The sequence below is a fragment of the Malaya genurostris genome, chromosome 2 (genome assembly GCF_030247185.1).
Source record: "Malaya genurostris strain Urasoe2022 chromosome 2, Malgen_1.1, whole genome shotgun sequence".
In the NCBI taxonomy this organism is placed as follows: domain Eukaryota; kingdom Metazoa; phylum Arthropoda; class Insecta; order Diptera; family Culicidae; genus Malaya; species Malaya genurostris.
This window is the reverse complement of record NC_080571.1, coordinates 67319733-67345612: the sequence shown is the minus strand read 5'-3', so window position 1 is coordinate 67345612 and position 25880 is coordinate 67319733. Positions and strand designations below refer to the sequence as shown.

General features: G+C 38.5%; 3 protein-coding genes across 3 annotated transcripts; 1 reads left to right on the top strand and 2 right to left on the bottom strand.

The window, feature by feature from the left end:
* Positions 1–2185: 2185 nt before the first annotated feature.
* On the bottom strand, positions 2186–8868 carry LOC131430101 (uncharacterized). The gene is made up of 2 exons (XM_058594784.1): positions 2522–8868; positions 2186–2467 (listed from the first exon to the last, which is right to left on the bottom strand). The coding sequence occupies exon 1, from the start codon at positions 8667–8669 to the stop codon at positions 4419–4421; it is 4251 nt and encodes a 1416-aa protein (XP_058450767.1). The 5' UTR covers positions 8670–8868; the 3' UTR covers positions 2186–2467; positions 2522–4418.
* On the bottom strand, positions 2823–4043 carry LOC131428648 (uncharacterized). The gene has a single exon (XM_058592694.1). It carries the CDS (start codon positions 4041–4043, stop codon positions 2823–2825), a length of 1221 nt encoding a protein of 406 aa, XP_058448677.1.
* A 4857-nt stretch (positions 8869–13725) lies between the features above and the next one.
* LOC131429461 (putative glutathione-specific gamma-glutamylcyclotransferase 2) lies at positions 13726–14671 on the top strand. Its single transcript, XM_058593596.1, has 2 exons — positions 13726–14031; positions 14094–14671. Exons 1-2 carry the CDS (start codon positions 13729–13731, stop codon positions 14574–14576), a joined length of 786 nt encoding a protein of 261 aa, XP_058449579.1. The 5' UTR covers positions 13726–13728; the 3' UTR covers positions 14577–14671.
* Positions 14672–25880: the final 11209 nt, after the last annotated feature.

Here is a 25880-nt window from a genome sequence, read left to right as displayed (position 1 = left end):
AAAAAGTAATGGCACTTTTAATGATCGTGTAAGGTCAACGAGTTCAGTAATGACACGAGTAATGATGGAATTCCGGATTTTCCATCATTACCAACATTATTTCTTCTTCTTCTTTTTTTTTTGTGGAAGTGCTGAATATCTTTAGAACTATACGCGAAAAAATGACAAAGTGCAGATTTAAATTGTTAATATTTCATTAACCTTAACGTTTCAATGGCAAATCAAATTTATTTTCAGCTAAACGAAAATAAAAATATTGCTATTGCTATTGCTGGAGTAGTTACAAATACTCATCATTAATAATGAACGTGTAATGCTGAAAAGTAATGATGTACAGTAATGCAGTAATGACGAGCGTTTGAGCAGAAGTGTCATTACTTAGTAATGACACTTTTAGTGATCGTGTAAGGGCCGCTAATTGGTGTTGGTTTGGTCACAGATAGTAGATATACAGGCACGAACAAAATTTTTCTAAAACCTGATGTGAATTTTAAATTTGCTATGCGTTGGAAATGAGGAGCTTACTACAGCCATAAATCAAATAAACATAGATTTCCCAGTGTAATAGTAACAAATACAAATAATAATACCCCTAAGTCCCATACAAACGAGCCGCCAATGTTTGGTTCACAGCCTGAACAAGTAAGCCTAGCAAATTACTCCCTTTCATTGCGATAGATTGAAAATGTGGAAGGAGATCGTTTCTGGCAACGCTTTATGCTAGTTGCTACTGTGCAAAATAAACTTGTTTGTTTATGTTTATCGTTGCTGTATTAAACAGCAACAATCAGTCTAAATATCACCGGCACTAGCACAAAAGATGAAAAATGAACACAAACACCCATGAATCTACAAATATCAATACAGCTAGTAGTATATTCATGGTGGCTTAACCATTCTAGATAATTGTTTAACTTACAAATCGCTTGTGATCTTGATTATCAGATAAAAACTGTTTGTTTATTTATTTTTCCTATAATAAACAGTAACTATGGTGAACTTGTTCTTACCCTTCAGTGTTGCTAGTTTTATAGAAAACTCGTTAAAGTACATTGTCACTCTGACAGTGTATCATGACAGTGTACCGCACGATGCAAAATGTGTCCTTGAAAATTTGTCGAAGTATTCCGTATTATAATTTGTATTTGATAGTAATGTAGGTGAGCAACCCGTAACACCAAAAGCGCCGTCTGGTGGAGAATGGGTGCGTAAATGCATACATAAAGTTGCCTGGGCATTTAACACAACCACAGTAACTAATGGAAAAAAGTACACCCATTTCTCACTAGAGGTGCTGTTAGTTTCACCGTGTAGTGAGAGATCTATGTTTATTTGATTTATGCTACAGCATTCTACTCGATTGTTCCCTGCGATCTTTCAAAATGTTCCACTTCATTCCGGAGCGATAACACAATTCTCGGCACCGGTGAACAACTTTATAGGACTATTCACACATATCTGGTCCGGTTCAGTGCCACAGATACTGATATTATTTCATTCGTTTTCTATGCGCGCATTCACACCTATCCGGCACCGTGCCGTTTCAGTGCAGCTCGCCGTCAATGTGGCGTCCGTCCGGCAAACTCAAATTCGTCGTTACCGGTATTTTTTTTTATTTTCACTGAGGTCGGTATGTCACTGCCTTTGTTGTGTCGGAACGGAAACTGCACGCAAACGGAACGGAAGGGTTCCGACAAAAAAGAACACTGAAGGTACTGAACCGTCATGGAACTGAAATGTGTGAATAGTCCTTAAAGCTGCAGACAGAGTGAGCGCGAGAAGCTGAGCCGGAGCTGGTGACTGACTTCCAACCAAACCAAAAGCCTGAGTGATATTAGCAGCAAATCAAGCTTTGATTAGCATCAAGTTCGGTTCAGATTCTCGCGCTCACTCTGTTTGCAGCCTAAGAAGTTAAAACCGGAGTTAAATGAAAGAATATAATCAATTAAAGGTCACTTGCCGGCCACATACAGTTTTCAACCATATTTCTCACTTGATTTCTACAAGTGTAAAACATGCATTTCATGTCCATGTCTCTTGAATTACATGTGATTTCTATAGAAATGACTGCGAACTGATTTTTAAATCGTTTTCTTCTTCTTCTTCTCAAATTTTGCACATTTTAGTGCTGATTATTAGTTAAATTTGAAATTAACATTAAATATAGCTAAATATATGTGTTGCGCTAGCAATCGGACGAACAGAAAGCTTTCCGGTTTTGTAACTCGTTTATTTCCAATAGAGACAGAGAGAGTTATAAAATCCCTTGGGGAGAATTATTCAATGATATTCAAATTAATCAACTTCATAGCAGACATCATAAATATAACTAACAGTGTATACATTTTAAGTTAATAAGTGTTTACAAATTACTTACGTTTAGTCTTTTCTATAATCAATTCGTCCGTACTAACAATTCCGTACTTCTGAGAGTTTTACTGTACTGATCAGCAATCCGTACTATTAGCTGTAAATCATTTATGTTTTAGGTTAAGTTTGCATGTGAATTCTTATGTTTTACCTTGTATCTGTATAGTTTTAGAAAATCAATTCATAATGTTTTACACTGCACTGACTATTCTAAGTTAAGTTTAAGTAGAATAACAAATTAATATTAAGAAAAAACAATTCATTTTAACTCTTAATTTCCCTCACCTACAAACCACATGTGTACTCACTGCTTACTCACGCTATTCTCCTTCCACTAACGACAGATGACAGTTCATTGGGGAACAGGGTTGAAATTAGGTTTCGCACGAATCAAGACGGTTGAAATAAGGTGCGCCATAACCCACCGGGTTGTGACACTCCCCCTCGGTACGTCACTGTCGAACAAGTGACTTACCACCGTTAGCACCGATGTCCAATACTGCAACCTTGGTCGCTGGTCTCTGCAGAAGTCCGCTTGCCGTCTGCACAGTAACACGACGAACTTGTCTGTCTTTGCCTTGAGTGGCCTCAATTACCCGTCCTCGAGGCCAACAGTTCCTTGGAAGATTACCATCCGCAACCAATACTAGATCGCCTTCCTGGATTGGTTTCACTGGTTGGAACCATTTCGTTCTGCGCGTCAAGGTAGGCAAGTATTCATTCACCCACTTCTTCCAAAAGTAGTCGGCATACAGCTGCGACATCGTCCACGATTGCTTCAGTACAGTAGGCTTATCATCGAACTTGATCGGGGGCTTACTCCCATTAGATGAACCCAACATAAAATGATTCGGCGTAAGGGGGGCTTCAGAATCGTTTTCTAGCGGTATGTCAGTGAGCGGTCTTGAATTCAATATCATTTCGATCTCCATTAACATAGAACGCAAAATTTCATCAGATGGTAGACGTGGCGGGTTGAAGTCGTTCATGATTTTCTTGATCGACTGGATCAGACGCTCCCAACAACCACCAAAGTGTGGAGCAGCTGGCGGATTGAACGTCCATTTTGTGTTGGAGCTAACGAATTCAACCATAAGCTTCTCCTCGTCGACATGATCCAGTGCTTCGCGCAATTCACGGGAAGCTCCGACGAAATTTGTTCCTCGATCGCTGATGATTTCCAATGGCAAACCCCTTCTTGCAATGAAATTGCGAAGCACAAGAATGCACGAATCTGTGGTCAGAGAGTGTGCAATTTCAATGTGTACACTTCTGGTTGTCATGCAGGTAAGAAGAACACCCCACCTTTTCTCGACTCGTCTGCCGACTAGTACCGTCATCGGCCCGAAGTAATCGATTCCAGTGTATGAAAACGGTCGCTGGAAAGCAGCAAGACGGGCGGGTGGCAAGTTTCCCATCGCAGGAGGCCGTGGCCTTGAATCTCGTATCTTGCAGCGCTGGCAATTTCTGCGTACACGATCTAGTTCTGAACGTAGACGAGGGATGTTAAACTTGAGTCGCAGCTCATTAAGCACTGAGCGGTGATTCTGATGGCGGAACTTAGCATGGTAGTCTGCAATCACCAAACGAGTTGCGACGTTCTGCCTTGGAAGTAAAATCGGGTTTTTTGTACTTTCGTCTGCCCACTCGCAGGCATCGATACGACCTCTCATTCGAAGGACTCCATACTCGTCGATAAATGGACTCAACTTATACAACGTACTGGTTTTCGGCAATGTGTGTTTCCATGGTGGCTCCTCCGAACTGCTGCCCTTTCCCAATAACTGTATTTCTGCGGAATACGCTTGTATTTGAGCCAACCGATAGATAGTGTTCTCTGCCAATATCAGCTCTTCTTGCGTTAGTGGGCCAGTCCTGATAAAGTCTTTCTTAGCACGCTTGCGAAGATTCGCAATGAAACGGTGGACATATCCAACTGATCTCTGCAGTCGCGACCATTTCGAAAAACGTTCGAAATTTACCAGTGAATCGGTAGTTGTATGATGAAGAACGCAGGAACGGAGTTCTTCTAGAGTTGTACCTTTATCTCAGCTATCACCTGGCCACCCGCTCTCGGGCTCCCTTAGAAATTCCGGTCCACGAAACCATCGACTGCTCGGCACAAAACTCGGTGATTTTTGCCACTTCGTACCCTCGTCTGCTACATTCGCTTTGGTCGGCAACCATCTCCACTCATTTACCTCCGTTGTATCCAATAGCTCGCTGATTCGGAATGCCACGAATTGACTGTAACGCCGGTGATCAGATCGCAACCAGCAGATCACGTCACGAGAGTCGGTCCAGAAGGTGCGACGAACAACTTTCAATCTATGTGATGTAACAATGCATTCGGCAAGACGTGCCCCTATTACTGCAGCCTGCAGCTCCAGACGTGGTATCGACAAATATTTCAACGGGGCTACACGGGTTTTTGATCCGATCAGTGAAGACTCAACTGTTCCATTCTCCTCGAATCTAAAGTAAGCAACAGCAGCCATCCCATTCTCACTGGCATCGCAGAAGATGTGCAACTCAACATTATTACTCGGTCCTGCAGACGTCACGACTCGGTAGCAGCGAGGAATTCTGATTTGCACGACGTTCGGAAGCGCTCTGATCCATGTTTTCCATCTTTCTGCCAACCTTCCATCGATCTCATCGTCCCAACTACAACCAGATCGCCAAATTTCTTGCAGCAAGATTTTCAGATAGATGAGGAAGTTGCCAATCAATCCCATAGGATCGTATATCGCCATCAACGTTCTCAGAACTTCTCGCTTTGTAGGCATTCTAGCTCCGGAAATCAGTTGCACATCGTGCTTTGGAGAGAGCTTAAAGGTGAACGTGTCACTCGTGGTGTCCCACCACATCCCAAGCACCTTTTCCGTTACCATTTCTGCGGTGAAATTCATATCCTTTTCCGTGTTGGTATGTTCAAGCATTCGCTCTACTACAGAACGGGAGTTTGATAGCCAATTGCGTATCTCGAAGCCTCCTTGAATATGAATAGATTGAACTTCTCTAGCTAGTTTTACAGCTTCTTCCTCGGTTTCAACACTCGCCAACATGTCGTCAACATAATGCTCATACTTTATGCACTCGACCGCACGGGGATATTGTTTCTCGAATCTATCAGCGTTTTGGTTTTTAACGTAATGTGCGCAACTAGGAGAACACGCCGCACCAAACGTCATAACTGCTACCACGTAGACTTCAGGATCAACTTCCGAATTCCCGTCGTTCCACAGAATCATTTGACTACGTTGGTCTTGTTTCTTCATCTGAACTTGGAAGAACATTTCACGAATGTCTCCTACAACAGCAACACGGTACTCACGAAACTTGTACAGAACGGCAAGCAGTGATGTCAACTGATCAGGTCCCGTTAGAAGGAATGAGTTCAGCGACACTCCATTGACTTTCGCGGCTGCGTCGAACACAATCCGTACCTTGCCCGGTTTGTTCGGGTTGATAACTGGAAATATCGGTAAATACCAGTCGTTGGCATGCTTCTCTATCTTTTCCTCTGCTGAAAGTCGACGAATATAGCCTTTCTCTATATAGTCGCATAGCTTTGCACGCATCGCCGCTGCCATCTCGGGCTCTCGCGCCATACGCTTTTGCAAGCATTCCAAACGCTTCATAGCCATTCCCTTGCTATCAGGTAGCTGTATTCGATCGTAGCGCCACAACAATCCGGTCTCGTAGCGGTTTCCGACGTAACGCGTTTCTGTGGACAAAATTTTCATCGCTCGTTCTTCATCTTTCGACGGCAGTGACTGACGTGAGCCTGATACTCCTAGAGACTCGATCGAAAAGTACTCTTTCAGAGTAGTATTCAACTCTTTGTCGTTTTCCTTGACACACGGACATATGTGGAAACTGTGGCAACCACTATAGTCGGAATTTATCGCTCCAGACTCCATCGCGCAAGGTCCGTAGACCATCCACCCAAGACGAGTTTTAGATGCTACTGGTCCATTCTCGCCACCTTCTATGCTTCTCAAGGCGTGGCCTAATCTACAATTATTCATTCCAATAAGCATTCGAGGAGAAACATTTTCATACGACTCTATTGGCAATCCTTCAAGATAACTGTATTTCCTTGCTAACTGCGTAACTGAGACCGACTGCTTAGGAAGGGAAAGGTATCGGACAGTGTGCACTCCTGGTAACTCGAACACATCGCTGAAATCGTTCACACCAGAAATCTTTAGAGACAACAAGACAGAATCGTTCTCTGCTCGTTGCTGGCCACCCGTCCAATTGAGGCATAAGGGATGCGGAGCTCCTTTAAGACCTAGCTCGTTCAGCAAATCATGCTCAATCAAGGTCGCAGACGATCCGTCGTCGAGAAAGGCGTATGTAGTCACTTGTTTGCCCTTACCGTAAATAGTCACAGGAACATACCGAAACAAAACCTTTTCCGCTATCTTCGTATGCGTATTGCAACTCTGCGGAGTTGGGTTTACCCCCGATGGATTCATTGATTCAGAAATTCCAGACTTACTGTACCGCTTGTTGTCATGCAACAGCTCATTATGCATAAACGAACATCCGTTCCTTCCGCATGGAGTTTTAATCTGACACGCCCCGAAATGTTTTCGTAGGCACTTTCTGCACAACCGTCGCTCTTTAACGACTGTCCAACGAGATCCGACGTCCATTGCTAAGAATTTCTTGCATTTGTTCGCACTGCTACACTCGCTAGAACACACGAGACAACCCTTCGGTGCTGGGGTGCTTTTTGATACTGTCTCCATACAAGAATTGCTTCCTGAATGTACGTTGATGAAATTGTCATCCTTCCTTCCACGTCGCTCTGGTTTCGAAGCATTGATCGACGGCATCGTCACAATGCTAGCTGCTTCAACCAACTTCCCCAGCCAATCTCCAAATTCAGAAAGTGTCACTCGACTCAATCCCTGTCTATGGTACGCCCAGTTCAATCTGATGGCTGGCGGTAATCGCTCTGTCAACTCCTGGAGTAACGCCACGTTACACATGTATTCATCCATACCTGAAGCTATTATGGTGGCACAGACATTCTGAACTGCAACGCCAAAATCAATTAACGAGCAAAGCTTTTCCGCCTTCGGAGATGGCATTTCCCGGATCTTGTTGACTAAAGAATGCACAATAATTTCAGGTCTTCCGAAGAGAGTTTTCAATGTCGCTAGAACACCGGATAAATTGGTAGAATGTAACAAACGACAACGAACAGACTCCAAAGCCTTCCCCTTGAGACTTCGTTGTAACCGCAGCATATTCTCTTCATCGCTGTACCCACAAATTCTGGTCGAATTCTCGTAGCTTGCGAAGAAAAGTGGCCATTCTTCTGGATTTCCAGAGAAAGACGGAAGTTCTTTGTTAACAGCTTGACGAGCCGAAATTTGACTATGACTTAGCGAAGACACTCCGCCGAAACCACAACTATTCGATTGAAAGGCTGTCGCCTGAGGGTTCAGCCCAGTGCCACCAGCTGCCCCTCCGTCGACCATCGCATGCCGTTGTAGAAGCTGGATTCGCTCTTCCAGATGTTTTTTATCTAATGCCTGTTTCTCTTCCAACAGCATTAACTGCTGTGCTAGAACTTCGTCATTCTGGCTGGTCTCGTAAACGTTGATTTGTGGTAGAGGATTTAACGTTGAGCTAGCAGTCGGCCCGAGCGCCCATTGCGTTGGTTGATTCCCAGCATAAGCTCCAGTTGACTCACTTCCCAGTGGGTGTATGTTTTGACAACCAGCCGAGTCCGCTTTCGATCCGCCTCCATGCATCATTAGTGCGGGCTGATCAGCCGAAGTCGTTGTCTGCTTGCCACCACCTGAGTTCATCATCCGATGTTGCTTTTCAACTTGCTCTAGTACACGTCGCTCTGTATCTTTCAACTCCTGATCGTATTTCTTCCGTTGATCTCTGAGTTCCTTCATACGTTGCTCATCCCTTTCCTTCATCATTCGTTCGAATCTTGCCTGCATCGCTGTTAACTGGTTCTGTACTAATTTCTCCAGATTTGGCTCCGCAGGCGCAGGTTTTGGTACCGCTCCAGTACTGGTATTTGGTGTAGTGCCGGCTGGGGGTTGTGTTACCGTTTCAAGACATTTCTTACAGTTCCAATCCTCATCCTGAACACTTGAATTCACACCAACACACACAAAATGAAACCACTGCCCGCACGTATCACATGCTACCATACAACTGTTATCTGGCTTTTGACATATTTCGCAGCTCACTTCCGAGAGCGAACTGATTTTCGTGGGAGAAATTCCGCGCCTTTGACCGTCACTTCTTTTCGACATACCGACTAAAGCCCCCGATCGTAAACGGATTTTATAAAATGTTGCGCTAGCAATCGGACGAACAGAAAGCTTTCCGGTTTTGTAACTCGTTTATTTCCAATAGAGACAGAGAGAGTTATAAAATCCCTTGGGGAGAATTATTCAATGATATTCAAATTAATCAACTTCATAGCAGACATCATAAATATAACTAACAGTGTATACATTTTATGTTAATAAGTGTTTACAAATTACTTACGTTTAGTCTTTTCTATAATCAATTCGTCCGTACTAACAATTCCGTACTTCTGAGAGTTTTACTGTACTGATCAGCAATCCGTACTATTAGCTGTAAATCATTTATGTTTTAGGTTAAGTTTGCATGTGAATTCTTATGTTTTACCTTGTATCTGTATAGTTTTAGAAAATCAATTCATAATGTTTTACACTGCACTGACTATTCTAAGTTAAGTTTAAGTAGAATAACAAATTAATATTAAGAAAAAACAATTCATTTTAACTCTTAATTTCCCTCACCTACAAACCACATGTGTACTCACTGCTTACTCACGCTATTCTCCTTCCACTAACGACAGATGACAGTTCATTGGGGAACAGGGTTGAAATTAGGTTTCGCACGAATCAAGACGGTTGAAATAAGGTGCGCCATAACCCACCGGGTTGTGACAATATGAATATTTAAGTTTTTCGGATATATAGAAATGATAAATTTTCTCAGATACATAGATCTATAGAACTAGTAGTTTTTCAGATATATAAAACTATAGAACCACTAAGATCGGAAACAGTTTGTGTAAATGTATATGTGTGCATCTTTCAAAGATTTTCTTATATGCTACATTTTCTCGCACATAGCTGGATTGGTTTTTGCAATTTGAATGTGTGAGATTTTACAAGTTTCGTACAGCAAATTTGCCTTTAGCTAGATTTTGCTGTGCGCATATCATATTTTTAAGTATTATTGAGTCGGCTGCGAAGTCCATTGAACCAGGAAGTCAAGTTCCGTATCGATCTGAAGAGCCCTGATCTTGCTTTGCTAAATGATATCTATTTTTGATTTTCTTCAGGATGCTTTTTGGACTCCTATACGGAAAGATGTTGGGCCAGTAATTATAGAAACTCTGAATGAAAATATGAATAAAAAACTGCTGTTGTTCAGATTCTTTGCCAGGGCATGCGACAATACTTGTTATATTATCTCTACAAACACATACACTCGAATCTTAAATTAAAAGTTTGTATAACTTTTCTGAGTTCAAAATTCAAATGCTACTATAAATCAAGTAAACTAAGATTTCCAAATTTAAGGTTGTGTAAAGTGCACTCCGGTAAATTGAGTAGTTAAAATCATAAGGCAAATCTTATGATGCATCAAAAATCACCTTTTCATAAGATTAATATGAAAAATATACCTCATCTCATCTATCAGCTTTCATACGAACAACTTATGAATTTGCTCAGTAAATGAGAGAAGTTATGTTTGTCATAGACACAATGTTCCTAAAAATGTCGCATGAATTCCATAAGGCTTTTTATTGGATTTCCAATTTTCGTGACTTTATAAGGCGGTCTCATGATTCGCATAGGATATTCTTGTGGCTAAAACATACGAAATCATTATGAAATTCCATATATTTTTTGCCTGTGTGCGCAGGAAACTTAACACTCTAGGCAGTGTTGAGAAAAATCAACATTTCGAAAATCTAAATCGAGAAGTACTATTTTTTTGCAAACACGATTCTCACTGAAATTGATTTCACATAACAAAAAACAGTTGTGAAAAGTTCACTAGCGAACATTCTCCTCGATGATATTTGAAAAAAAAAAGTTCGCACGTTGAAGATATCTGATATGATTCTCGAACAGAAGATTAGAAACTGAATTTGCATAGCTGTTAGTGGTGTGTGATGAATCAATAGTGGTGATGTATTCGAAATTTGTTCGGCAATACCGTGGTGGTGGAGTAATATCATCAAAAGAAGCAGCAAGTGCTGTGATTGATAATATTTATAATGATAATAAAAACAATAATAAAAAACCAATCACGAAGCATATTATGCAGCAACGCAACGCAACGATGATTTTTAACGAATTTTCACTTGTACACGGAAAGAAAAAAATTGTAAAAATAACGAAATTTGGGTTTAACACAACGAATTTTTTATTGAAACAGTGATAAAAAGTAATCTGGTTGGTTATAGCAAATATTGCTAATTTTTCTCAGTGGATTAGTTTCAATATTTTGATAAAAATAACAAATATTTTACTGTGCGTTCATGTCAATTTTCTAGCAAACAATTGAACAAATTCTAGTTAAAGTTAATAATTGTAGTGCTTTAAATTTGTTAGCTTTTTTGTTGAAACGAATGAACTTAAATTGAGTTTTTTCAATTACGCTGGTATTTTAATCAGTTTCCAATGATTTGGTACTTCATCAGTTCGGTCAAGGTCTCTGCATCAAATATTTTTTGTAATGAAAATGTGTTATATAATGTAAAAGAATATTCAAAAATTTCAATTCCTATCAATACATATGATTGGATTGTTGAAGACCCCTTAGAAAATGAAAGAAGCAGATAAAACTCCACTTATTATATCTGCATACTATGACTAAAATATCAAGAACAATATTTTATTATCTCCTACATATTCTATTACCGCATACCTGAAATATATTTGCATACATACGATTGTATCGACGACACGACCAGACACTCCAAAGAAAAATCTGGAAAAAATGTGTTCGTGAGTGATTTACCGCCAGTTACCACAAATATAGCGACCCCTTGAAAATGATTAAAAAATCTTCTTGCGCAACACGTTGCGTTTAAGTTGCTACGAACTAGTTACCAAGGAGTCCCATAGTAAATAAATAAACCACAATGTCGAAAAAAATCAGAACGATTTTCTCTAGCCAAACTTTTTCTGAGTTAGAACTAGTTATTAAATTAAAGTTATTAGAGTTTAAATTAGTTATTGCTGGAATACTTTGCGTGAAATATTTGTGAAAAGGTATTGGATCAGATTCAGTCAAGGTTCAAAAGTCTTAATGTTGCATTATGACGAATCATTTTAGGACATCATATATGACACCTGGTCAGGATAATAAGTGTCATGACGTAATGCAAATTACAAACGCAGGAAACTCAATGGATCCTCGAGATCTCGTGAGACAATTCACGAGAACCATACCCTCGAATCTTCACCCGGGAAAACATGTCGGGAAGCAATATGGCTCATTGAGGACTGCAATTGATCGAGAAAGTGATGAAGAATTGGCTACAAATGCGATACGGTTCGAGCAATTGCAATAATTGCAAATTGCTCGGACTTATTTATTTAGAAATGATGGTTTGATCTATCGTTTTCAGAAGATTTTAGAGTTTCATCACACTGTAAGTAGTTTGAAAGTAACCTTTTTCGATCGTATTGAACTTTTTTTATTCCGAATTACAGAATGATTCTTCCAAGTCGGGGCACCAGATCCAAGTTCAACAAATAATTATGTAGATTAACGGAGATATTTTGGCCACTAATAAAAGCTCTGTGTTATAAAATTGAAGTACATCGATTCTCGGAAAGACTTCTTCATTCATAAACATATTGGCCCTTATTACCGTTCTCACTTTTACTTTCACATTCACTTCACTTACATGTCACTTTACTTGATTTTCCTTATTACCAGTATCACGCATAGTGAAGTGATCATTGTAATGGAAAAAACTTATTTTTTTAACAAAATGTTGGTGGCGTGATGTTCATAATGACATCAAGTGCATCCAAGTAATTACTTTTGTCTCTGAAGCGACTTCCGTAATAAAGATTTACATTCACTTCATTCGATTTTCACCGTGAAGTGATACCGATAATAAGGGCCATTAGATACATATCAACCAAAACCATTCCCGTTACCCTGTTTTTGAAACAGCAAGATTAAATCAACTATATGCCCCATGATTTTTTTCGTAATTTTTAGCGATTCAAAACTGGTTTCATATGATTATTTTGTTTGATTAGAATCTACGAATTAGGTCGAAATTTTCACTTGAAGATACCGCAAAGATGCTAGCACAATTCAGTATCTGTTCAAATATGTCCAGAGAGTAAGTCAGAGCAGCATTAATAATAAATCGATTATACACCCTGATTTTGAATAAGGCATATTGACTTTTCGATGGATTTTGCTAGCGTTATTAGGAATAGATTTTAGAATAAGACCGAATATTTTTGTTTAGAAAAGTTTCTGATATTCGAAAGTCTCTTTATCGTCAGTTGCGAAACTCGGTATGGTATAAGTAGATCTGATAAATTATGCCCAACTCCTCTAGTAAACATAAATACTACGAATATTCTCTTAATAACGGCCGTCGTGAACTCTGATTGGTTCCTTATACAAATTTAAACCCATGTTGATCTTGAAAAACATAACAGTGTGGCTTCGAGAACCAGTGCAAAAAACTGCACGATCATCAAACGAATGGTATTCTGTAGAGATGGGAGAGCTGCTCGGTAGCTGAACAACTTTCGCTGTTGAAAATATTTAGATTTAATTTTTCTCTTTCAACTGCTGTGAAAAGATTAAGGTAAATAAATGTAACTACGGTAACGGTAGGTGTTATTTTAAAAACATCAGTTTTTCAGGCTGAGTTGCCAGTTTCATACATTTTTCGAACAATTTCGTTTTGACATTACGAGTTACTGAGGGGTAGTTAAATTTGCGATACAGTTTTTAATAGCGAGTGGCAGGTCGTGTAGTCGATTGTATCGTGTTCGATGAATAATAATAAGTAATTTAGTAACAATACATAATACCGCATAGTGTTTTATTTGCAATTAACAATTTAATAATACAATGCATAGAATCTTTGTCAGTTCGAAAATTTGAAATTTTATGTAACACAGCATGAATATTTTTTTTATATCTATTTTTTACCCCCATGACATGAATATTTACGACCATTCACATGTATCGCTTTCTTCGGTTCCAACCGACTAGCGGTATTTTTTCAAGCGGGGATTACGAAAACAATCTAGTCACCAACACAATCGAAGCAATCATATGTTTTTATCGTTGTGGCAGTGTTTACTTATGGGCAAGTTGAAATACAAATTCTTTCGTACATTCGCAAATTTCGAGTTACCCTTTTCAAATCGCGCGGTCTGCAGTCAAATGAGCACCCACGTACGCAATATCGGTGATTGCGACCAATTTAGTGAACTCAATGAAACGTGGGTCTTTGGTTACGGGTCACTCGTGTGGAAAGCCGATTTCCCTTACGAGGAGAAGCGCACTGGCTACATTAAAGGATTTTTAAGAAGATTTTATCAAAACAGTATAGATCACAGGGGAACGCATGAAAAGGTTCTATTAAATTATACGTGGCATAATTGAAACAAATTATATACGTTTTGTATTCTCAACAGCCGGGACGAGTGGTGACATTAATTCATTCGAATGATGCTGAGGCTAAGGTATGGGGAATGGGATATCGTATTGGAAAGAGCAACGTCACTGCAGTGCTGAGTCATTTGGATTATCGAGAAAAGAATGGCTACGATCGACATAGGCTACTATTTTATCTATATCCTCCTAGCGATACACAAACGAACGAGCCAAAGAATATTCTTTTGTACTTGGCAAAACAAGAAAATCCTTCATATGCGGGCCAGCATGACAGCTTGGAAAAAATAGCAGAACAAATTTCCGAAGCTGCTGGTGAAAGCGGACAAAATACGGAATACGTTTATAAATTGGCTGATGCTATGCGGCAGTTATATCCCGGCGAGGAAGATGATCATTTGTTTAGTCTTGAACAAATTCTAAAATCTACAGAGGCAAGAAAAAATATTCGCAACGCTACGTCATCTTGCGATGTCGATAGGGCGAACGTATGTAAAGAAGGTTAGAAGAAAGTATACCGTTTAGAAGTCTGCTTTCGATTTTAGTCAATTGAAAATTGTATGTAAATATGTAGAAAAAATTATAATAAAATCTAATTATATATTTTACTATATCAGCGTCTTTCCAACTCTAAATTTTGAAGCACTATCCTTTTTCAGCAGTGTGTTGCTGTTTCGGAACCTATAGGATACTGGTCTTACAAGCCAATAGCCATATATTGAAATCCTGATATGGAAGGATTCTTAGTGTCAATAGCATCATATCACATACTATGTGATTGTTCTTGACGATATGAATCGGTGTGAAATCTGTTGGAGTCGAAAAGTCTAAAGTCTGCATATTCTCGTTCATACCTTTTCCTATGACGGAGCAATCTCTATTATTTTTCGAAGTGGTAATGTCGGCTTTACTTATAACAGTTTATGGTTTCGTTAAGAAGGGTGTTTTATTATCGTTAAGTTCTGTATCAGAAGTAGTGGTGTTTTTAGATACCGGTGAAATTGCTCGATTGTCATTTGGTGTAGACATTGTCTTGTCCTGTGTCTCGTAGATCCTACAGTAGTGAGCAGCTTTCTAAGATTGACATGTAGCCATCTGATTATCGTAGGTGAGAAACGATTTAAGTGGAATCCTTGTGTCTTAACCGAAAGTCACGTAGCACGGGACTTCTTGAGTAATATGCGTAACAATACAGGATACAGGTGAAAAATTTTCTTAGTTCCTTTTTAATAGAAGGCCTCTGGACTTACATGATCACCGTTAGCACAAAAATAAAGACCTCTGCAAAACTCCTTCATTTCATCTTCATCTAACTTACGGTGTAAAACATTTAAACAATGTCGCTCCGTTTTCTCGGAAATGACTAAACCGACTTTCATTAAAAATTAAATTCAAATGAGAGGTCTTGGCCTTCCATAAAAAAACCTAAACTGCGGATCTGATTTCCGGTTCCTTGGCGTGGACAGAAAACTTTAAAATGGAACTTATATTTATTGCACAGTTGTGGCTAGACAAATTTTCTCAAACTTAGATTCATATCAATGATATGATGATCTCACTAATTCCTGTGATCTGACTTCCGGTATCGGAATTACAGGTTTCAAATGATTGTTAAACATATCAAATAAGTGTCGAAGCTCTTAAAACGTTTTTAATTAGCGGGTATTGTTAGTTATTGTTCGGAAGCATTCTAACACTACAAATTCCAGTTACGGAAACACCGGATATCTGCCAACTGCGCAATATCCATATCAAACAAGAATGTCGATCGTAGGCCATGTCATTCTGTCGTGACTTTTGTTTCTGTAACATTCCTTATTTTTTACTGTTGGCACAAACTCTTTACCACTAGTCAGACGTTAACGGGACCGTTCCACAGTAATGATGTCGCAATCCATCTTCGCTCATTGCAATTCTGGTTACTCTGTAAAATCCATGAAAGTATAATTTTTTTTTCGTCGGGTTAGGTTCGGGCACGGACAGTTTTTTATTCTTAAACGGAGACGTTTTGGGATCGGGTTCATGAGTTCGGATTCGTGTAGAAAATAAATGTCGGGTTCGGCTCAGGTATACATATTTTTATTTTTCATCGGGTACGGTTTGAGTCTAAGAATTGGCATACCCAATCATCTCTATTTTGCATATAAAACCAAGCTCAGCCAAGCGTTGATAACTGTTCGTTACCATCGTACATCCAGTCATTAATAAAATTGTGGTGATTTTTAAAGAAGTATAGGATTTGATTAAAAAAACAACAAAATTGAGAAAACTGATGAAATAAATGAATGAAAAAATTAATTGGAATTGATAGGACGATCAATACAATTTAATGTTTGAAGATAATTTCATGCAAATGTTGGCCTCGGCTTTAGATGGCCCATGCGCAAGGTTCAATTTTGGCACACTCTCTCGGTCCTATAATCCACACAAAACAGTGACTTTTTTGGGTTGCATTGGTAGCTCTTACAATGCTTCTGGCTTCTCTTCATTCCAGATGCTTCAATTTTGCTTGTTGACCTATCCATTCAACCAGAAATGAGCTTCGTCGCTGAACACAATTTTTCGATAACACAGTAGAAATCTTCCACTTCCAACAACGATTCATGATTGAATTATTGACCAAACTAAACAAGTTTGACAATGACACAAGAAACGATTCACACGTACATCTAGATTCCACAGTGTAATAGTAATGTAACTGAGCAGCCCATGACATCAAAAGCGCCGTCTGAGAAAAAACGTAAATACTCCTTCTTAAATGTATGAAATAGTTTCCTGTTCATTTCACACAACCACAGTAGTTATTGGAAAAAAGTACACCCGTTTCTCACTAGAAGCGCCGTCAGTGTCTCCGGGAAAATCCAGGTTTAATTATCAGCATATTATTGGCCAAACATAAGGTGAGATGGATCTCCCGCGATGCGATTAAATCATGTCTGGTTCGTTTTATGTGGCGCACTTGATTTTCAGGTGATCTATAATCAGATTTTTTTTCTATTAACTGCAATCTTACTTATATATACTTAGATTACACTGAAGATCTATCTACAAAACACGCTTCTCTTTTCGGGCGAATGTACCAATAACTAATAACTAATTTAGAATTGTGAATAAGAACAACTACAAATAATTCAGACCATCAACAGAATCTGCATAGATGTTTCGACGCTCTGCCGTGCGGTCTTGTGACAGTTAACCTTAGCCATGGCCGATTAAATTGTATTTGTCAGCATGCTTTTTTCTCAGTTGTTCCGTGACTTGGGCGATCAACGACTGTTTTGGGACGAAATCATCGGTAGCAGCTGGGGATCGTTGTGAAGGTTGCGGTCTCCGTTTATTTTAACCGTTTTTAACCAGCATTTTCAGCCGTTTTTTCTGGTCTTCTGAGGCATAGCCGACTTCAACTGATGACACGAAGTAATTCACCATGGCAAATTTCTTCATAAAATACCTTTTTTTAAATCCTTGAATCTTAGCGCAATAGTTTAACAGAAGTACGTAAGACATTTTACTCCGACTTATCAATATCCAATGGAAAACATTGAATCATCCTTCAACGAGAAATAATAACAGCAAAAAATAAAACTCTAACAAGCGAAAAAAGATCAATGTTCGCGGGCGAACGATAGGTATGCAATCCAAATACTCAGGCTTGCAGAACAAGACAGAAACGCTTGGTTCTAATATCTGATATCTCACTTTTCGTAGGTAGCTCAGTTGGTAGAACGATTCCGCCGCATGAAGATTTGTTTTTAATTTTTGTTGTTTGAATACTAAGATAGGAGATAACTTACCAGTTTTTCATTTATTTATTTATTCATTCGACACGCCTTTAGGTCAAACAGAGCTGATTAATCTTAAATAGTTAAAGTATAAACAAAATCGCTGCATCGTTTTTTTAGTGCTGAGGCAATTCGATACTCTTGTCCTTGGAAGAGAAGCAGTCTCTTTACCATCCAGTGATAGTTGGAGCTATTGATTCGCCTATCGTGTCTTCATCCATCGATTCGTCGTCGCTATTTCTGCTGAGATTGCTTGGAGCCGTTATAGAAGTGTTTTCGATGTCCTTGGATACAGATGTTCGTAATCAGCGCTTTGGATTGGATACTTCCGCTTCCAGAAATCACGTAAGGAGAATATATTTCTAACCACAAATGCCAAGGAAAAAAATACTCCATACTTCCTTCTCGATGGCAAAAAAAACTTACCATACTGCATCATTAGAGTCATCTTCAAATTACGGAGGAAAATGATGCACGCGGCACAGCAAAGGCATTCACCCCGATTCTGAATTTCGATCGAATGTAAAAATTTGCATTCTGTAATTCGATTGAGTTATGCTCTTGTATGGAAAACTAGAACTCGATCGAGATATAGAATGCAAAATTTCATATTCCGATTCGAACGAAATACAGAATCGGGGATATTATTTATCCACATGCTTGGGTATTTTAAAAATTGGCATTGTTATACTCAACAGACTTTCTTATTTTCCGTCGCGAATTTGGCTAACTCCGCTTTGTATTTGTGAATGAACGATAAATACCTTCTGATCAAGATTGACCCGGACTGAATAGAAAAATCTTTTTTTATATATTTTAGTACATTTCTTTATTATCGCTTTCAAAATTGGCTCCGTTCGAACCAATTCCAGCGGTTAATCCAATGTTCCATACACTTGCCATAGGCCTTGGCCAGGATGGTCGTCAGTTCCTTCAACGAATTACTTTCTATGCGCTTAATCGGATCATTACGCGTTCCCTTGTGTGGATATTTTAGTTTTGGAAATAGGAAAAAGTCACAGAGGGCCAAATCTGGCGAATACGGTGGCTGAGCGATAATTTTAACGGAAAATTGGTTCTTTAATATTAATGTAATTCATCCGGTTTTTTCAAGTTCACAATGGATGAGTTGAAAAGGCACGTATTTATGAATAATAATGAAAACTTCAAGAGCTGTTTGAATCGATGATGTAGGTAACAAAAATTTCTAAATTTTTAAATTGTTAATCTTGTCGATAAGTTATAATGCTTTGACTGTTTAGTTTTTATATACTTTCTTTGTAATAAACAATGCATAGATTTGATAATGACAATCTTTTCGTAGAATAATTACCAAGTGAAAAAAATACACAAATTCATGAAATTATATTTTCAGCTACAAGGGTTCTAGCTACGAGTTGTGCTAGATATTATTGATGCTGTGCGTGACCTGATTTCGAAAGATCGACATGTGAGACATAGGCATGCCAGCACATTAGATTCCCTTTCTTACATTCAAGTTCAACCGTCGAAATCGGTGGCCTTGTTTGCCCGTTCTACTCAACGGTAGGGTTCCATTTGGGATATTGAATCTAAACGAGCGACAGCGAGATCGGACGGCATACGAATAAAATTGCGAAAATTTGTCTGGTAGATACGACAAAGCAAATGCTTGGTGCTTTGTAATCAAGATAATCAATGAAGTCGACTAGTTTTCCTGCAAATTTCATTCTGAGGATTATCAATCAATCTCGGAATTTCAATTCAGATAGTACTTTTGTTTTCTGACTCCTACTGCGTCCATTAGTTCATACAATAGCAAAATTTTAATAAAAATGATGTGCTGATAAAAACCAAACTCAAAATAGGTTACGAAATCAACAACAAAATGTATCAAAATTTCAGCTTATATCATAATTTATAGCAGTTAATCGTAAGTAGATTTAATATTAAATAACGAAATACCTAATATGAGCTTGAGCTTGAGCTTGAGCGACCACCCCTAGTTGCTACTCCGTTACTGATCGGGATTAGCTGAAATTGTACAGGGAGTTTCTAGATGATCCGACCTGGGACTGGTAAATCATCCTTCAATGTACATCTTCTGGTAATCCCAGAATTCATTGATCAATACCGGCGCCGGCCAGGCCCGAACGTAGATCGTCTAAGGAATGGGAAGGGTTGTTAGTCCAACACTTGTTGTTACTAGAGGCCGTATATACTACTGCGCACTCCACAAGTGTCACAGGAGGAGGCTATTTGTTAGTAAAAATTTCAGTATTGGTAGTATTCGCGCGCGACTCAGTATGTTCCGGTTTCAAGATGCTCGGATGCATCACTAAACTCACTAACTTCCCGAGTGAACTTTTCAAATATCCTATATTTAAGTCCCGGGAAGTCTTGATTCACAGCTCTTATTCGAGGAAACTAAAGAAAAATTTGCAATACTATCGCGTAAAGAATAAAAACTTCCCAATTTTTATAAATGAAATTACGTGATACAAATTAAAAAAGTGAATAGGATTTAGACAAAATTATTTTAATTATTTATTAAAATTATTAATTGGTTATATTGGTTGATCTGGGCAGCCGGCTGCCGAGAAAAATATTAATTTATTGCTTGAAATATTAATATCAAGTGTTTTGCCTTTCTCATATAGAAAGGTTATGCAATCACTTGAAAAACCGACCAGTGAAAATTGGCCCGGAGGGCCAAGTGTCATATACCATTCGACTCAGTTCATCGAGCTGAGCAATGTCTGTGTGTGTGTGTGTGTATGTGTCAAATAATCTCACTAGGTTTTCTCAGAGATGGCTGAACCGATTTTGACAAACTAGGATTCAAATTAAAGGTCTTCCGGTCCCATACGGAATTCCTGAATTTCATCCGGTTCCGACTTCCGGTTCCGGAATTATAGGGTAAAGTGTGTTCAATATTGTACACCGTCACTTAAATCGGCGAAACAAAAAACGTACAAAATTGTCTACACTGGTCTCAAAACTACACAAATCGATAGTCATTATCAGTAGGCAACTAAACAAACCGATTCCGGCTATCCTGGTTCCCGGTATCCGGTTCCGGAAGTACCGGAAATAGTGGTCATATATACCAAAATGGATCTCGCTCACTTTTCTCAGCAATGGTTTGACCGATTTTCACAAACTTAGATTCAAATGAAAGGTCTTCCGGTCCCATACGGAATTCCTGAATTTCATCCGGATCCGACTTCCGGTTCCGAAATTATAGGGTAAAGTGTGTTCAATGTTGTACACCGTCACTTAAGCCGGCGAAACAAAACACGTAAAAAAATTTCCAAACTGGTCTCAAAACTACACAAATCGATAGTCATTATCAGTAGGCAACTAAACAAACCGATTCCGGCTATCCTGGTTCCCGGTATCCGGTTCCAGAAGTACCGGAAATAGTGGTGATATATACCAAAATGGATCTCGCTCACTTTTCTCAGCGATGGTTTGACCGATTTTCACAAACTTAGATTCAAATGAAAGGTCTTCCGGTCCCATACGGAATTCCTGAATTTCATCCGGATCCTACTTCCGGTTCCGAAATTATACGGTAAAGTGTGTTCAATGTTGTACACCGTCACTTAAACCGGCGAAACAAAAAACGTAAAAAAATTTCTAAACTGGTCTCAAAACTACACAAATCTATAGTCATTATCAGTAGGCAACTGAACAAACCGATTCCGGCTATCCTGGTTCCCGGTATCCGGTTCCGGAAGTACCGGAAATAGGTGTCATATATACCAAAATGGATCTCACTCACTTTTCTCAGCGATGGTTTGACCGATTTTCACAAACTTAGATTCAAATGAAAGGTCTTCCGGTCCCATACGGAATTCCTGAATTTCATCCGGATCCTACTTCCGGTTCCGAAATTATACGGTAAAGTGTGTTCAATGTTGTACACCGTCACTTAAACCGGCGAAACAAAAAACGTAAAAAAAATTCTAAACTGGTCTCAAAACTATACAAATCGATAGTCGTTATCAGTAGGCAACTAAACAAACTGTTTCCGGCTATCCTGGTTTCCGGTATCCGGTTCCGGATTCCGGAAAGTGCATATAATAGTGAACCCATTTCGTTTTCTTAAGGATGGCTTACGCAATCAAAGAACTGTTTTATTCTGTATGTTTTGCATAAACAATCTCTTGGTTTCTTTCAAAACTCGAAGAGGATTTTTTTGAATAGAATACCACAATATTATATGTACATGAGAAAGGCATCATTGCACCACTAGGTGGATTAAAACAGGTTTTTTACTATGTATTCAATATACCGAAATATGTTATCTCTGTTATTAACTTTGTAATATCAACGAATTTGCGCAATAGTTGAATTTTAACTTTCAATTTATAATCCTGAAAGACAATCAATAATATGGAAGAAGAAAACATTCCAAATAAAACTTTTCTTCGAAGCTAGATGGAAATTGATAGGTTGAATGAGCTTGAGCTTGAGCTTGAGCGACCACCCCTGGTTGCTACTCCGTTACTGATCGGGATTAGCTGAAATTGTACAGGGAGTTTCTAGATGATCCGACCTGGGACTGGTAAATCATCCTTCAATGTACATCTTCTGGTAATCCCAGAAATCATTGATCAGTACCGGCGCCGGCCAGGCCCGAACGTAGATCGTCTAAGGAATGGGAAGGGATGTTAGTCCAACACTTGTTGTTACTAGAGGCCGTATATAATACTGCGCACTCCACAAGTGTCACGGGAGAAGGATATTTGTTAGTAAAAATTTCAGTATAGGTATTATTCGCGCGCGACTCAGTATATTCCGTTTTCAAGATGCTCGGATGCACCACTAAACTCACTGACTTCTCGAGTGAACGCCTCAACAATATCCTATATTGAAGTCCCAAGAAGTCTTGATTCACAGCTCTTATTCTAGGAAACTGAAGAAAAATTTGCAATACTATCGCGAAACGAATAAAAACTTACCTATTTTTATAAATGAAATTACGTGATACAAAATAAACGAGTGAATAGGATTTAGACAAAATAGTTGATTCATTGCATTGACATATTCAAAACAGTTGTAATTAAGTCATTTTAAATCACCAAATAAAGGTAAAAAGATTTCACGCGCGTCTTTATTATTCCAGCTTTATTATTTTAATTATTTAATAAACTTATTAATTGGTTATATTGGTTGATCTGGGCAGCCGGCTACCGAGAAAAATATTAATTTGTTGTTTGAAATAATAATATCAAGTGTGTTTTACTATGTGTTTATAAATAACCTCAAACTCATAGTCGGTAACAGTTTTTCTCGCGCGTTCTCTAAAACTACCGGAAATAAGACAGCATACTTCGTACATTCTGAAAAATACTTTCCGAAGGATTTTTATGTAAACACTCTTTTCAGAAGTATTTTTTCGGGCTTTCGCCGAATGAGTTATATAAGATATAAAATAATGTGGACTCCGAACATTCTAGATTTCTTGTTGGGTGATGTGAATTTAAGGGTTTTCGTATCTCAAAGGTTCCGGTTTCTGCTAAGTGCACATGACAAGGTGGTATTAGAAGTTCAACATAAGCACCTAGGTGTCGAGGACTATGAATAGTGATATTTGCGAAACTGAGATTTGGGAAGACGTCATGTTTCGCTCGGTATTATTATTTATGTTCTTCACAGTATTTCAGATATAATTCGAAAAACCTTCTGCCTCTCGAGTTCTTTCGATATGTTCTGCACTATTCTGAGCTTTACTAATATAAAATATCTCCGCTGTCCTATGAACTTCTCTCTCTCTCTCTCTCTCTCTCTCTCTCGAACCTGCTTCTTAATGCCTCAAGACCCCATACGGAATGTTATTTTTTTTTTATTTTTTAAAACATTTGATTTTGACGGAGACACTTCGAAGAAAGTTTAGATATCAAAAGATCAGTTTTTTCACTTTTCATCCGCATCTGATATCTTTTGCAGTTCTGCATTTACTGGAGCTTAGAATACTGTTCACATTGAATTGAAATTATCATTAAAATAATGTTACTACTTCTGAAAGCAATGTAATCGGACGATGTTATGAAACAAACATAGCAAATTGGTTCTAGTGGCACGTTCCCCTTGTTATTTGGAGATTTTTCCTGCTGGGAAGGAAAGGATAAGAGGAACAAGGTAAGGGATTGTATAGTGGATAATTTAACAGTTTTATTTTAATAGAAACGTTATGAAATATAGCATACCAATTAAAGCTTCTAATTGTTTTATGGCACTTTTTGTCTTGCTGTCTAGCAACAACCTACCTCTAGCAAGCTACGCGTAGCACTGAAACGTTAGCTATAACTTCGCTTCTAATTATAGATTCGCGTGCTTCCAACAGCTTCGCTTTTGCATCGATTGACCAATCAGAGCGATGCTTTCCCTTTGATATATCGCTCACTCCTTCAAAAGCATCGTCTATGGCAGGGAAATCCGGTATGCCGGAGATTTTTTGCAGGCAAAATAGGACACTGCTAGCTATTAATCAACATTTCAATGATATACAATAAAAAATACATGGCTATGAACATTCAAATCAATACGTAGAAATATTTCCAATGGTGACATGATATTAATAATTGATACAAAGTTGACTGAGCTGTAATTGTTCAAAACCTGACCACATTTCTACGTGTATTTTTCTTCAGTTTCTAATTTGCACCCCTATATAGAAAACAAAAATGTGTTCCACATTAAAAAACAATCGAAAATTTATTTCCTCGGTACGCCACTGACGAAATGAAAATGAATTATTCCGACTTCTTGACAGTGACTTCTTCTCATTCGCACATGTCAAAGTTATGAGGTTAACGACGTCTGAAGATGCGGTTGATGCGTACAAATCGCCAGTTTTGAAGATACCATCTTCGGAGTGAGTAAAATACTTCAGGAATTGGTTACCCCATGACACGTGCGATGGCCGTTGTCCGACACTCGGTGCTCGTTACAATTTTAAAATATAAATTTAATTATCAAGTGTACTTAGTCTCCGTTTTTTTTAATAAAACACATTTGCAATGCAATCGTTATAGTTATTTTATTCGAAATATTTTCCATTACTTCCTGCACATTTTTACCGTCTTTCTTGTTATTTGTGGATACCTTGCCAATAGTATCGACTGCCTTCGGTGTTGTTCCACTTGGTGATTCCATTTTCGTAACATTCGACTGCTTACACAACTGACAAAAAGATGGGGGTTCGGATTAGGCCTGGGCTGATGACTAAGCCGCATGATCAAGCACTTCTCACTGGAGACTTCCAAGGTTTATCGAGCTATTTATGTGGAACAATACAACTAAAATTTTTCCTACTACTAAACAACTAAAAGTTTTTTGATCGACTTTTTCTATTTAGCGGTACCAATCTGTTGTTCTTATGACAACTTAAGGACTTCATTATTAACACTACTAACACCAAGTCTAATAAAATTACGCGTAGCACCTAAAAAAAAGTTGGAACGGGAACTTCAATCTGTCATAGCTCAGTGATTACTTGTCCAACTGTCGGCAAATTTTACACCCTCGAATTTCGTGAAGTTTGTAGATTGACTTAGGTATATCATTATTTACGATCAGTTAGAAAAAATAACAATGAAAAAGTGATTTTTCTTGTTCCAAATGTTTTTCAACTTCAAAATATGCCCAATATTTTTTATCCGTAAATTGTGGCACAAAACTTATTTCAAACTAAAAAAATTCAAAAATACATGTCATCAATTTGACGATTCTATTAGGAAAAATATTATTAATGGTTGAAATTGTTTGTATTTGTACCAGGTTTCTTAAACTTCTTTCAACGAATATATAATTTTGTTCATCATTACATGGTTTCTGGAAATGATTCCAATGATTTAGGACGAAAAAAAATGTATATTTCATCACTTTAAATTCTGCAATTTTTAGGTTTGGAAAATTCATAGTCGCTTGGGGTCAGATCTGGAGAATACCAAGGATGGTGGACCAATCCGTATCGCAAATCACTCAATTTCACCGTTGCTGTTTTACCAGGACACGAAACTCATCTTTTTCCTAGCT

Coding starts and splice junctions, on each gene's coding strand:
- LOC131428648 (XM_058592694.1), bottom strand. CDS start 4,043: ATGAGAGGTCGTATCGATGCCTGCGAGTGGGCAGACGAAAGTACAAAA.
- LOC131430101 (XM_058594784.1), bottom strand. CDS start 8,669: ATGTCGAAAAGAAGTGACGGTCAAAGGCGCGGAATTTCTCCCACGAAA.
- LOC131429461 (XM_058593596.1), top strand. CDS start 13,729: ATGTTTTTATCGTTGTGGCAGTGTTTACTTATGGGCAAGTTGAAATAC. Junction 14,032..14,093: donor ACAGGGGAACGCATGAAAAG/GTTCTATTAAAT, acceptor TATTCTCAACAG/CCGGGACGAGTGGTGACATT.